This window comes from Cyphomyrmex costatus, unplaced genomic scaffold (genome assembly GCF_001594065.2).
Source record: "Cyphomyrmex costatus isolate MS0001 unplaced genomic scaffold, Ccosl1.0 scaffold97, whole genome shotgun sequence".
NCBI classification, from domain to species: domain Eukaryota; kingdom Metazoa; phylum Arthropoda; class Insecta; order Hymenoptera; family Formicidae; genus Cyphomyrmex; species Cyphomyrmex costatus.
In genome coordinates this window covers 1,871,496-1,884,379 of record NW_017280561.1, presented here as the reverse complement: position 1 = coordinate 1,884,379, position 12,884 = coordinate 1,871,496, and the positions used below count along the sequence as shown (strand labels likewise).

At 33.2% G+C, this 12,884-nt stretch overlaps 2 protein-coding genes and 1 long non-coding RNA gene across 3 annotated transcripts; 2 read left to right on the top strand and 1 right to left on the bottom strand.

The window, feature by feature from the left end:
• The first annotated feature begins 355 nt into the window (after positions 1 to 355).
• On the top strand, positions 356 to 866 carry LOC108782164 (uncharacterized). The gene is made up of 2 exons (XR_001940978.1): positions 356 to 569; positions 738 to 866. It is a non-coding gene; the product is annotated as an uncharacterized LOC108782164 (long non-coding RNA).
• A 2,438-nt stretch (positions 867 to 3,304) lies between these two features.
• LOC108782062 (serine protease easter-like) lies at positions 3,305 to 7,157 on the top strand. The gene is made up of 5 exons (XM_018550213.1): positions 3,305 to 3,637; positions 4,022 to 4,188; positions 5,151 to 5,430; positions 5,590 to 5,861; positions 6,215 to 7,157. Exons 1-5 carry the CDS (start codon positions 3,562 to 3,564, stop codon positions 6,563 to 6,565), a joined length of 1,146 nt encoding a protein of 381 aa, XP_018405715.1. The 5' UTR covers positions 3,305 to 3,561; the 3' UTR covers positions 6,566 to 7,157.
• A 429-nt stretch (positions 7,158 to 7,586) lies between these two features.
• pyx (transient receptor potential channel pyrexia) lies at positions 7,587 to 11,206 on the bottom strand. The gene is given in 8 exon segments (XM_018550198.1): positions 7,587 to 8,002; positions 8,248 to 8,393; positions 8,470 to 8,592; positions 8,822 to 9,067; positions 9,531 to 9,749; positions 9,851 to 10,054; positions 10,281 to 10,492; positions 10,649 to 11,206. Coding segments are annotated over 8 exon segments (2,124 nt in total).
• Between the last annotated feature and the right edge of the window lie 1,678 nt (positions 11,207 to 12,884).

Sequence of the window (12,884 nt, the reverse complement as noted above, 5' to 3'; positions counted from 1 at the left end):
ACCTATCTGAGACGCAATTATTGCAGTTTCGAAGGCTCAAATATTTTGATGAGCGTTGTCAACAGCACAAACGGGATCTGTGAAGCTATCACGACATTCTGTCGATATAAAAAAAATTATAACAGTTCAGTAGCACTTAGATATGTCGTGCTAGATTCTCGAAGTTAGCACGACATATCTTCATTTTTAATTTTTTAATATTACAAATGCGGAAATATTGTTTATTTTTATAAGGAACTTTTCATAGTTCTACTTTTATGTAGAACTATGAAAAGTTTTACTGAAACTGTTGCAATTTTTTTGATATCGAATGTCGTGTTGGCTTCACAAATTCGCACAAGCGGCTATCCGCCTATCGAAGTGGCGTTGTGATGAATCCTGGAATTATATCGGGTTGAAACTCGGAATCAACCTTATCGAATCCTATCGAAAATTTTTGGATAGCACTGACAAATAATCCATTTTGTTACCGAACAGCTGTGGCCGTGATCTGTTACAGAGGATTATCCGTGACGAACGTAACGAACTCGACGAGTTTCCCTGGGTGGCATTATTGGAATATTAAAAACGTGAGTAAAGATGTAAATTAATTATTAATTAGCCATATAAATAATATAAATAAATTATCACTTTATCATATAAACAGTTAAACTTATAATTTAGTATAAATTATTAATGTTAAAAATTTACTTTTTTATATTGTACCTTTTTAATATTTTTTTTACAACAAATAATAGACCACGGGACAGCACGTGCCGGTATCTTAATAAATAAATGCTACATCCTTGCTATCGCTCATTGCGTCAAAGGGCTAATCAGTCAACCAGCGCCTGTCCAGCGTTCCATGGAATAATACGACACCAACAGAGATATTAATGACATAAAAAATGGGATTGTTATTACAAAAATTAATAATTAATCATATTTCCTCTCTGTTTTCTATATATATAAAAGGAGTATATATAAACATACCCAATAATATTAAGCTGTGACGTAATTAAGTAACATTAATTGTTTGTTTCACTGCACGTATTTATATTGACATGTTTTATGGCAATGCTTATAAATATTCTTAGCAAATTTTATTCCACCATGAAGTGCAATAAATATAGAATAAAATTTATGATATTGACAATATATCATAGACAAATCAGTATCCATATAAAAGAATAAGCTGTACGAACGGCAATGTATGAAAATGTATTTTTTTAAGTTTTTAATAACACTAATAAAGATAAATTAAAATTCTTCCTTGACTGTACTAAAGAAAAAATTATCTTCTTCCTTTCTCGGCCACATTGTTCCTCTCTTTCTCTTTTGATATATCTTAACATCGTTTGAATAAATTGTTTGCATTTAAATTATGATAGATTTCACACTGATGTTATTTGTTTAATCACGTTATTTCTTAGTTTATCCTCATGTTTTCATAATGAGATCACTCTTATCATCATAATGTGAATCCTTGATGCGTATTGTATAAGATTTATATTTCTGGGAAACGCCAATTAACCATCAATAAACTACAACATGATTTGTAATACTTATTAGCATTCTTATTTATCTAATATAAAAAATTAAATCAATTTCCTGGTAATTCGACCTTCTTTTTCAGAAAAACGTATAAAATAACAAAAAGTCGGATCTAGATAAAAAAAAAACTGTGATCGATGATTACGTCATTTAATATATATTCACATCTTTATTTTCCGAAGTTATCAAAACGAGCGAGGTCACTATGGAACATGACCTGTATCGACTAACTTATCACATGTTGTAACGGTTTATCCTACGCAGCTTCAAAAGGCACAATCAAGGACATCGCACTAGAATATAAAACTTATTAATTAAAATACTTTATTAATAACTTATTAATTAAAATACTTTAAATAAATATTATTAATAAATCATAAATATTAAAAATTTCTATATTATTTTGAGGAAAAATGACAAACAGAGAATTTTCTTCTCAAGTTTCACGAGAGAATAATACTTTAGAATTACAGTGGTTGATTAATTGCACTGCTAATCATGTGCCATTAATTCGTTGACGTATTACTGTTCCAGAGATAAATGTTTATTCAATACGAGCGAATGAATCTTCGCATTTTGTGTTGTGGTCATAGATCACTATATGTTTAAAACTTTGTTGAATTAAAATATCAAATAAGTAAAGAGATATAGGTACGTTATACGTAGCGAGCAACATATTTAGTAATCGATTTGGAGAAAAGTACTAATATTTCGTCGTAATTTTCCTCATTTGTCAACCAATGATTAATAGTTACATATTTCCACATATGACATCCCTGCATAAGTTCGATCATGCAGCAATATTATCTTGGGAAACTCCCGATTATAAAACGACGTTTATTTTCGAATAAATTTTTCTGGTGAGATTCGTTGTAATTACCATCTTCTGAACAAAAATAATCTTTAATTAGTTTCAATATCCAACCAGCTTTTTCTCCCTCTTTCCCTTATTAGTCCATCATTTTTTACATCTTCTTTTCGAATATGTCTTTCGGGAACGATTCCCATGATGACACTTCGCCTTTATTTTAATTTTAGTTATAAGATACATTAATTTCTTTCCTAGAAAAAGAATGTTGATTTCGTCGTTAACATTTTCATTTTAACGATTAAATTAAATTATGTTCTTTCCAAGGAATTATGCTGATGGCGTCAATTAGTCATGATAGGAACAAAAAAATGTATATATATATATATTTGTTTACTTATCTAACTTTCATTTTGAAACTGGAAATAACACAACTCTGGAAATTGTTGATAAAAAACAATATGTATATTCTGCAATAAACAAAACAAATTACACAATTTTTTTAATATAAATAATACAGTAAAAAAATTGAAATATTTACATTGTATAAAATATAAATGTAAAAGATTGAATATTGAAACATAAAAAAATGAAAAATCAAAATTTCAAAGTACACAGATAATATAATAAAGTATTATAATGTATAAAATGTACAATTTTCTGATAACTCTTTAAATATAAAATTCTTTTCCGTAACATTATTTCCATGAATGGAATGTATGTTGACATCAACATCTCCGAAGTAGTTAATTCATATAAGTAAGGATTTCGTAAAAGGATAATGAAATTTTTTTAAGGAAAACTCGCGCATTTCAGATTTTCCTGGCATTTTACGAGTCCCGCGATAAGCTATAATTGGAAACGAATCATGACTAATGGATCATCACTGACGATCATCCCCACCGAACCAGCAGATTTAATAGGCCCAGTCAGTAGTGGAGAAGCTTAGTCGATTGGCGACCAGCCGATCAGTACTGGTTTTCATCTGACCTGTGGTACATCTCGGTTGAATGCGAACTCGACAGGAAAGGCCGACGTAAACGACAAGTGGAATTATTACATTCCCTAACGGAGTACGAGCCTTCTATCTGAAGGACGTTAATTGACAAGAATCACTGGAGCGAAACAGGGAAATCCCCGCTCGATCTGATCCGTAAGGGAGAGAGAAAGAGTGAAAGAAAAGAATCATTATAAAACATTATTGATTCGTGAAGAATTATATGCTCGTATCACAAATAAACATGATGTCCGTCAGCTTATTCGTCTTTTTCCTCGCTGTAATAACAATTGATGCACGTGAGTATTTCATTACACGTCAATTTTTGTTGCATTTTCACCTGAAAAAAACTGTAACTTGTTTCTTTATTAATAATGTTCAGATAATGTATCTTTCTTTGATATTTTTTGTAAATTGTGTGCTTGTTTTAAATTATAATGATACATTTGGCACAAAATTAACACATATGTGTTCATAATTAAATGCATCTATCCAATTCTCATCATCTTTTTAAGGTGCTTGCTTTCTGAGCAAATGTTTAAAATATTTCAAATTATTTACAATTTGCCTGTTTAAAAATGCTAAATTTGTTCTAAACTTCGATAAGACTTGAATTTTATGTTCTAAGGTTGCGGTTTAAGAAACATTAATTGATTAAATTAAACAATAAATTGCCGTTACAGAGAATGAGTGTTCAAATGGTGATGCTAATTGCGTTAACATTCGCAAGTGTCCAGAAATCGTATCTATCTTAACGAGTTCAAGACCGCTTTCGGCAGAAACACTGCAGACGCTTAGAAATTTGCAATGTGGCTTCGAAGGCAACGATCCGAAGGTTTGTTGCAGTCAGGTAATTGAATTTGACCCAAACGCATTAATTTATCTACAATAATATTAACATAGAATTAATTTAATTGAATTAAAATTAATAAAATACAGTTAACTAACACATAATATAATCGATAATTTCTAACTTGAGAAACAGAAAATTAATTTTAATATAATTTAAAACTAACTAAGAAGCAAACAAAAAGGTAAAAATTCATTATGTATTATAAATTATAATTATTAATAAATATATTTTTCATGAATATATTATAGTCATTTTGTATTGATAATAATACTTCTCTATTTGTTTCCAATTCGTGTTTGATTTCTTAAATAAATGTATAAAAGTTAAAAGATTATTTATTAGCATATTAATTATTGGTTCTCATCAAGGATATCAGATTAATGCGTTTCGGATGAATGTTCATCATTTTCCACGTTTCATGAAATATGTCAAAGTATACATATACATCGCATGTTGCTATCATTAGAGTACGTAATAAAGATGCATCGTCGTTGCAAACCGTTTAATAGTCTTTTGAAATAATGCTGAAACAGGTTTCTGCGACCTCGACTTTCTGTTTTATCCTGATCTCGTTGTACTAGCAGGATATCGCCTGAAGCTTAACTCGTAAAATCTGAAATTTACAAAATATTTTATTATATCGAATAATAATAAAATCAGATATTTTATTGTTTTCAGAGATTTTATTGCAATCAATGTTCCTATATGGCTTTTATTTTAAGTATAACATTAAAAATATATTTTTTCCAATCAAAGCAATAAAATTTTTTTGTGTTAATTTTTAAATATCTTCAATATTCATTCGGAAACGCATTTCACATATTTGCAAAACATAATAAAGTTCTATACATCTTAGTATTGTTCATCATTATAACATTGTTGAATTTTCAATTCCATATAAAAGTGGAAGTTTAATTTTTTCCAAGTTTTCACATGTTAAATGTTAATCTTCGAAATAGTCATCAACAACGACAGAAGCTCCAGATTCAGAAAATCTTCCAAATCCACCAGATGTTTCGAACCACCCAAATCTACGTCTATTAGATCATACATTGTGTGGACCCGTCACTCAGCGGCGAGTAGTTGGCGGCAACAAAACTGGAATTTTCCAGTTTCCATGGATGGCATTAATCGCATACGATACTGGAAGACCAAACCCGGAATTCCGTTGTGGCGCCACGGTCATTTCCTCACGCTACGTCCTCACAGCCGCTCATTGTGTAACTTTCCTTCCAGCAGGTAAAAAAAAAGTTATGTTGCCATAAAAATGGCAAAAATGAAAATGAAATTTTAAACTTGAAAAAAAATTAAAGACCGAATTTAATAATAAAGTTTAAAATATACTTAAGAACGTTGTTCTTGTAACTGACATAAATTTGTGTATTCGATATTCTCCAGGTCTACAACTGATAGGAGTCAGAGTAGGGGATCACGATATAAGCAAGGAACGAGACTGCGATTTGAACAATCAAGGGCAAGAAGTCGTGTGTGCCGAAAGATATCAGGATTTCGGGGTGGATAGCTTTCAGGCTCATCCGGAATACACGAGAACAAAACTGCAAAATGACGTCGCGCTTATCAGGTTGAATAGTACAGTGGACTTCAGGCCTCTTAACGTCAAACCTATTTGTTTGCCGTTTGGCTCTGCGACAGCAATAAATAAGAAAGTGGTGAGAATGATCGATATATTTTCATTTTATAATTAGGAAATATTAAAAAAAGGAGCAACCAGAAAGATTTACGAGTTACATTTATTTTGCTTTACATTATTTAAATCTACTACTGAATTTATACTATAAGTAGAAAAAGAAATTTTTTAAATGTTTTTTGTATTTCTCTCTCTATCTCTCTCACAAATTCAAAATATTTCATAATTGTATCTGTTCGAATCGATCTTACATTAATTTTTTTCAAGAAACGTTTTCTATCGCTTCTAAAAATTTGGACTCACAATTAAATGTATCTCTCAATTTTTGTAAGGATTACTTAACTTTTCTTTCAAAATTTTGCTTTTGATCGGCAGGGTGTAGTGACCGGTTGGGGAGCGACGGAATTAGGCCCACGTAGTCAGGATCTCCTGCAAGCGAAGCTGCCACTAGTGGACTACAATGAGTGTAAAGAAATATACAGGCGGACCACGGAGATCTGGTACAAGCAGCTGTGTGCCGGCGGCCAAATGAACGTGGACTCCTGTTTGGGCGACAGCGGTGGACCCCTGCAGGCAGCTAGTATATACAATGGTAGATCAGTACGTATCGTCCAGTATGGTGTCGTCAGCTACGGACTAAAACAGTGCGGCACCGAGGGATTCCCCGGAGTCTATACCAATATCGTCTATTACATGGACTGGATTCTCAACACACTAGCAGATTAAAACGAGACTGAAGCATTGCGGAACGAAGTCTTTCATATTGAATACTTTTAATCTCCGTGCTCACAGGATATGGTGACGCAGACGCGGTATTCCCCATCGTGATAAGAATGAGAAAATTAATTTGGCGAAGCGCCCAATAATATTGTAGACGAATAAAATGGATTTCAAATGGTTAGCAGATCGAGTAAAATTGTAACGTCTAAGAAGGAATATCTTTAATGCTTGTGAAAATAGGCGATTTAGATAATTCGCAAAATACCGTTCTTGTGTATTTTTAATTAATAAAAATAATTAGTGTTGATTTTTTAAAAACTTTCGTTATCTTTTTAGTAGAATAAAGTGTCTTACTGCCGATAAAACTTTATTCCATTAGACGACGTCTTCTCGGCAACAAGTTAAATTTTACGCTATTTTATTGCATGTGAGATAAGCGTGTTTTTCTTCTCATCTTTGATAAAAAGTAAAAAAAAAAAACAAAAAAAGGGAGAGAGAGAGAGAGAGAGAGAGAGAGAGAGAGAGAGAGTTTTTCACTCACTAATGGATATATGTACTATATCGATGCGTGATTATGATTTATAATGTTAACATATCAAGTTTTTATGCTTTATAATATATTGATATAATAAACTGTTTTGTATAAAAAAAGATGTTGTTTGCTGTTTGTTTCCTAAATTCAGCGAAATGTATTTTTGTCATTCGCGATAAACAGGATTCCCTGAACAATTATCGCAATCATTTCAATTTCAAATTAATTCTTTGATCACACACAACAACTTTGAACCGTTCTTGATAAATGTCAGTATGTTAACTTAGCTATAGATTATTCTTATAAATGATTATAAATATAATTTAATTAGAACAAAGCTGAATAAATAAAAAGCTCACTCATCAGATAGTTCAAAATTGAAGAGCTTTTGGCAAGGTTTACTTAATTATCGTTATATACTTTAATCGTGATTAATATATAAATATAGGAACCTGACATTCAGATTTTCGCGATAATTAGAATTATCGATTCAATTCACTCTTCGACATCGTCGCTGCGAGACCGTTCATCGCTACTGGACAATTTTTCGTTGCGATCCTCGATCAATTCCGCCGTTTCGTTGATCGAAACCTTCAATGGACCGCGATCGGCTTTCCTCTTCAATGTCGAGGCTTCTGACTTGACTGCTGATTTGTCGGAAGAATCACCCGATGACTTCGATGATAATTGGCTTGAGATCAGAGTACCGGAAGAACTGGTTAATGACCCGGAATTTGGTCTGGAGTTGCTAGCAAAGCTTAAATACGAGTCGAAGCTACTTGACGTAGACCTTTTCGACTGCTGCTGTTGCTTCTTTTTTTTCTTTTTCTTCTTCCGAGTGTGGGCATTCTTCGGAGAAGCCTTCTGTTGCGCTTTTACGAGCGATTGAAAACTCTGCAAATATCGCGTATAAAGCGTAGTTTACACAATACTTTATTAGAATGTATCCTAAAGAATTTACAGTGTCTCTAAAATTTATCAGCTTTGTATAAAATATATTAATGTATGAAATACACGTGAAATCTTAAACTACGTTTATTTTTCATAAAAAAGGTAATTGAAAAACATTTATTTCTACTTAGGAAGTAAAATATCCAATATCTTGTGTTATTATCTAATAACGATGACGCATGCAAATAACAAGAGATTCATAATACCTGAGAATGACGCTCGAAAAGAGTCGGTATTTGCGTCACACGGTCCAGCATCATCTCCATCTGCAGTCGATGACGTTCGGCCTGTTCCCGCGCCTCGTCACGACGAAGAGACGTCCGTATGTCTAGGTCTCTGTCATGCTCGTGCCTTGTTTTGGCGACATTAGATCAATATCTGATCATAAAAATCGATGAACGCTTAGATCTATAGATCCAATGCGTACCTCGCGGCCGATCTCAGTGCCTTCCACGCGGGTTTCCGACCGATCAGCGTCTCCCTGAACTTCAGTATCTGTTCCCGTCGCTCTTCCTCCATCCGCTCCTGTATCTCGCGCTCCAGTTTCTCTCTGTGGTGAGTTTTCGATCGTCATTTACACGTGTAAATTTCTAATTAAAAATTATCCTTTATATTTAAAAAAGTTAAATCCTATACCGAAGTGACTTTTTATGACTCACTATCGTTTCTCTTCCTTCGATTAAATTTCTAATATTTTAAAATTAATTTTTCAGAAATATATAAATAAATAGAAGGATTTTTTGGACTACGCAGTATCTTTCTCATTAAATAGACTGTACCGTGAGGCTTGACATCTTAAAATTGCAGCCAGGTTATTCCCGCGCGAAGACAATGCAGACGTCATCGCGGACCTGGTTCTATCGGATATCGTCGTAGCCGGGATGACAGATTCGTCGTCATCCTTATTAGGCTCCACGTCCTGCAAATGTGTATATGCGGACTTGACACGTTCGCGCCTTGCCATCGATGGCGGTAACGAAGAAGACTTCAACATCTCGGCAGCCCTCAGCCTTTTCCTTAGCTGTCTGGAACCGCGTACATATATAAATCCTGACGATGAATCTAATCGGTTTTAATTCTCAAGAGATTTTGTAAAGATTTTTAACTTTTTAAATAATCTTGCTAAATACCTTCAGGAAACCGAGTTTCGACTGAACTCATCTCTTCGAAAAACAATTTCAGTTGCTCACATATATGAACTTACACTTTTTGTACACAAAATAAGCTTTAAAATTAAATTAAGAATTAATTTCTCAAAATTTTCGTCTGTTTGCAATTCAAAGATTGTCGATATATGCTTTAATCGAGAGATATAATGGAATTTTCCGGACATTCAATATAAGTAATGCGATTTGGCTATTTTTATCGACACTAAGAAAGAAAAGAAAGAGCAAGAGAATAGCTACTAAACGCGTACATAAAAATGTCCATTTAAATTTTTCTAAGGTAAAATATAGGAAGAGCACGACAATTAACGACAAAGCTGACCTATAGTATTCGTCCTCAAGCATACGGTCGTAAACCTCAGTGCCGAACAGGTTTCTTGGTACTGGCTTAGCCTTGAAACGCGAAGAACCGCTCTTGCTCGAGCAGAGTTCAGGACTGGACCTCGCCATAGACCGCCAAGCACGACGATCGCACTCGAGCTTAAAAGGTCGCACTTGCGATAATAGATTTAGTGCGCTCTCTTCGCGTACGATACGACTTCTAAACATCAAAAACGTAAATTATATCAAGGTTCGCAGATCTCTAAATATAGTTATATATATACATATATCTATATATTGAAACTTTCAGAATTAGCCGACCTTTCTTCTTTTTCAGCCATCAATTTATCATAGAGCGGTATCTTGGATGTAATAGGAATTGGTTTAACTCGTCGTTTTTTCGAGGGACTTTTCTTCTCATTATCTTCATTCGTCCGTTCGGCTGTCTCTATCTCCGTCATATATTTTTCCGCTTCTTCTCTGAAAAAAGACATTAGATGTTCTATACAAAGACATTTTATAGAACTGAAAAAGTAAAATAATTTAAGAACATTAATAATAATTTAATTAAATCATTTCCTTTATTGATAAAAAGATTCCTTTTTATAATGATTATTAATAATCAAAACTAATACATTTTTATGTTAATATTCAAACAACACAAAGAAATACACTTGAACGTATCTATTAAGCAGGTATTTTCAAATGCAAGGTGTCAAACATCTTTTAAGAATATCATCCAAATATTTACCTCAGCGTGAAACTAAATGGTTTAGGCACCGTGGGTTGCCATTCTTTCGAGCTACTCGGTGGTAAACTTTTCGTCTCAATGCTATCTTCGCCATCGCTATTCACGCTGTCATCGCTTTTCGATTCGCTCCATGTGCTCCAGCTTTTATTAGCCGCAAGTATTTCCTTGTTGCGTATTGTCTTTGTTTCTTTGTCTTTGTCTCTACATCTAGAATCAACATTTTAGTGCGTTTACAAACATAAGCAATAAGAGACGATAAAAAAGAGATGTAATTATCTATATATCGTTTCTCTAATGTATTTGTAATTTAAGATTCTCCTTTATCAGAGCTGCTTTTCTTCCTTTCTTTCTCTCATTGTCTGATAACTTAATTACCTGTACGTCAAGAGATCTTGATCCTCGGCGAGACCAGCAAAATTTCCAGATGGAAATAGTATCGGACTGCTGGTTCGAGACTCCTCAAGATAGCATTTCTTGCCATTCAACTTGAGATCGTCAACGACGTTCGGTTTGACGTCCTTTGACTTTGAGCTCTCATTTCTCGTAATTGACAGACGTGAAGACGGTTCCTCCGTGTCATCCAGCGAGTTTCTCAGATTCTGCAGGAACAGCCGCTGCTTCCTTCTCAGATATTCGACCTTTTGCTTGAATTGCTCGTTCGACAAATGATGCACTTGTCCATAATCTGGTATGCTCTTCAGGAACTCCAAAAGATTTTCTAAGGTGTCACGCGGGCTGGACAACTCCGAGTTCTCGACGGCAGTCGGTACACCTTCCGCAAAGTTAATTTTCTTCACTTTCTCTGACCTTCGGCTACCGGATGAGAGTCGAGGACGTTCGTAAGAAGGAGTTGGTTGCCGGCTACAAGGATCCACCGGCATCTTCACGCATGAGTGAAAGAAGGAGGTGCCTCTGTGCTCCGTCATGGTTCACTAATTTATAATGTAACGAAATATAATGAAACGCGTGTAGTTAACATAATATATAATTATAAATAATGTACGGTGTGTAAAATAAATACGTTTTTAAATATTAATAAATTTACTGATGAGATATGTAAATATTCGTAGATAATTATAAAAAGACCTTTCCTATTAAATGTATAAATAAGTATTTCATAATTCCTACTGTCTTTTTTACAATTTAGTATGATGGTAATAAATACTTATTAATTAAATAAATTGAAACTAAATTTAAAATATGTAGTGAAGTTTAGATATTATCAAAAGAATAACCTTTATAACAATCAGAGCTATAGTTATACAATATAATTGTACAACTAGTGCCTATATATATATATATATAAATACCGTATATAAGATAATTGTAGTACGTATGGCACACACACCAAATATACAGGGAAAACTACTAATAAGAAACTAGATACAAAAAAACATTAAAATATAAGATAAAAAGGACAATAGAGCAAACTGACTTTTCTAATCATCAAATAGTTAAACCTTTAAATCGATTGCAAATTTTATTAAAAGTCATAAAACTATAAAATATTTACACACACAAGTGTGTCTTTTATTTTATTCTAATCGTCATCAAAACTGGGACATTTTGCCGAGACTATTTCAGGCTCTTAGAAGATACCGCAAAATTCTTCGTGGAGTTTCTCGTTACTATAATCACCTTCATATCCTCTAAAAGCAATCAGCCAAATGCGAGTCCAAGTTGATTCTAAGAAGGCGGTTTGTGATCAAATCCGGATTCCAACAACGGGATACAAACAATGTGCTGGCAACTTTGACGGGCGTTATTGTACTTGCTACGGGGGATCAATGCGACCTGGCGTCGCCGACCTGGCGTCGCCGTCGCCATGGTGAAGCTCGCGAGGAAGTGCTAACGCCCTGCAACCAGACCTACGGAATTAAATGGCGCGCAAAACAATCCGATCGATTCCGCTGAATGTGAACGGTTATTATAGTTGTCGAACGTATGTGAAAAATGATATCTGCGAAACTGTTGACTATTTAGAACGATCCCGTTTATTGAGTAAAAAATGAAACTTGGATAATATCCAGAGAAATTTATATGCTCAAATTTCTCGACGATTATATGCAGAGAGAAAAGCTATATGTATAACTTACTATATATACATGCTTATATTTAAAAGACGAATTATAAACTCTATTTTTTTTCGTTTATTTTAATTTGTGATATCTGCCCTTTCAAAATCCTACTGTAGAATTATTTAGCACAGCATATTTTAATATAAGATTAGGATTTATTTTCTTGTGACTTTAGATATAAATTCTATTAATTAAAAATTATATAAGATAAACAAAATGATGTCAAGGGCGATATAAAAAGAGTCAAAAAGATATTATTTGTTCAACAATAAAACATAATTTATAGTCACTACTTTCAATAATTAATTTAAACATTGCTTAATACTATTTCGCCTTCAAACAATTAACTAAGATAACAAATAAATAAGTATTAATAAATATATAGATATATGTTACAAGTTTCGGCTCTCGGATTGAGCCCTCCTCAGGATTGAATAACATATTTTATATTTTATTCAATCGCCCTTGACATCATTTTGTTTATTTTTATATAACGAGTCCTTATTTCTTTTCTATTAATTTATTA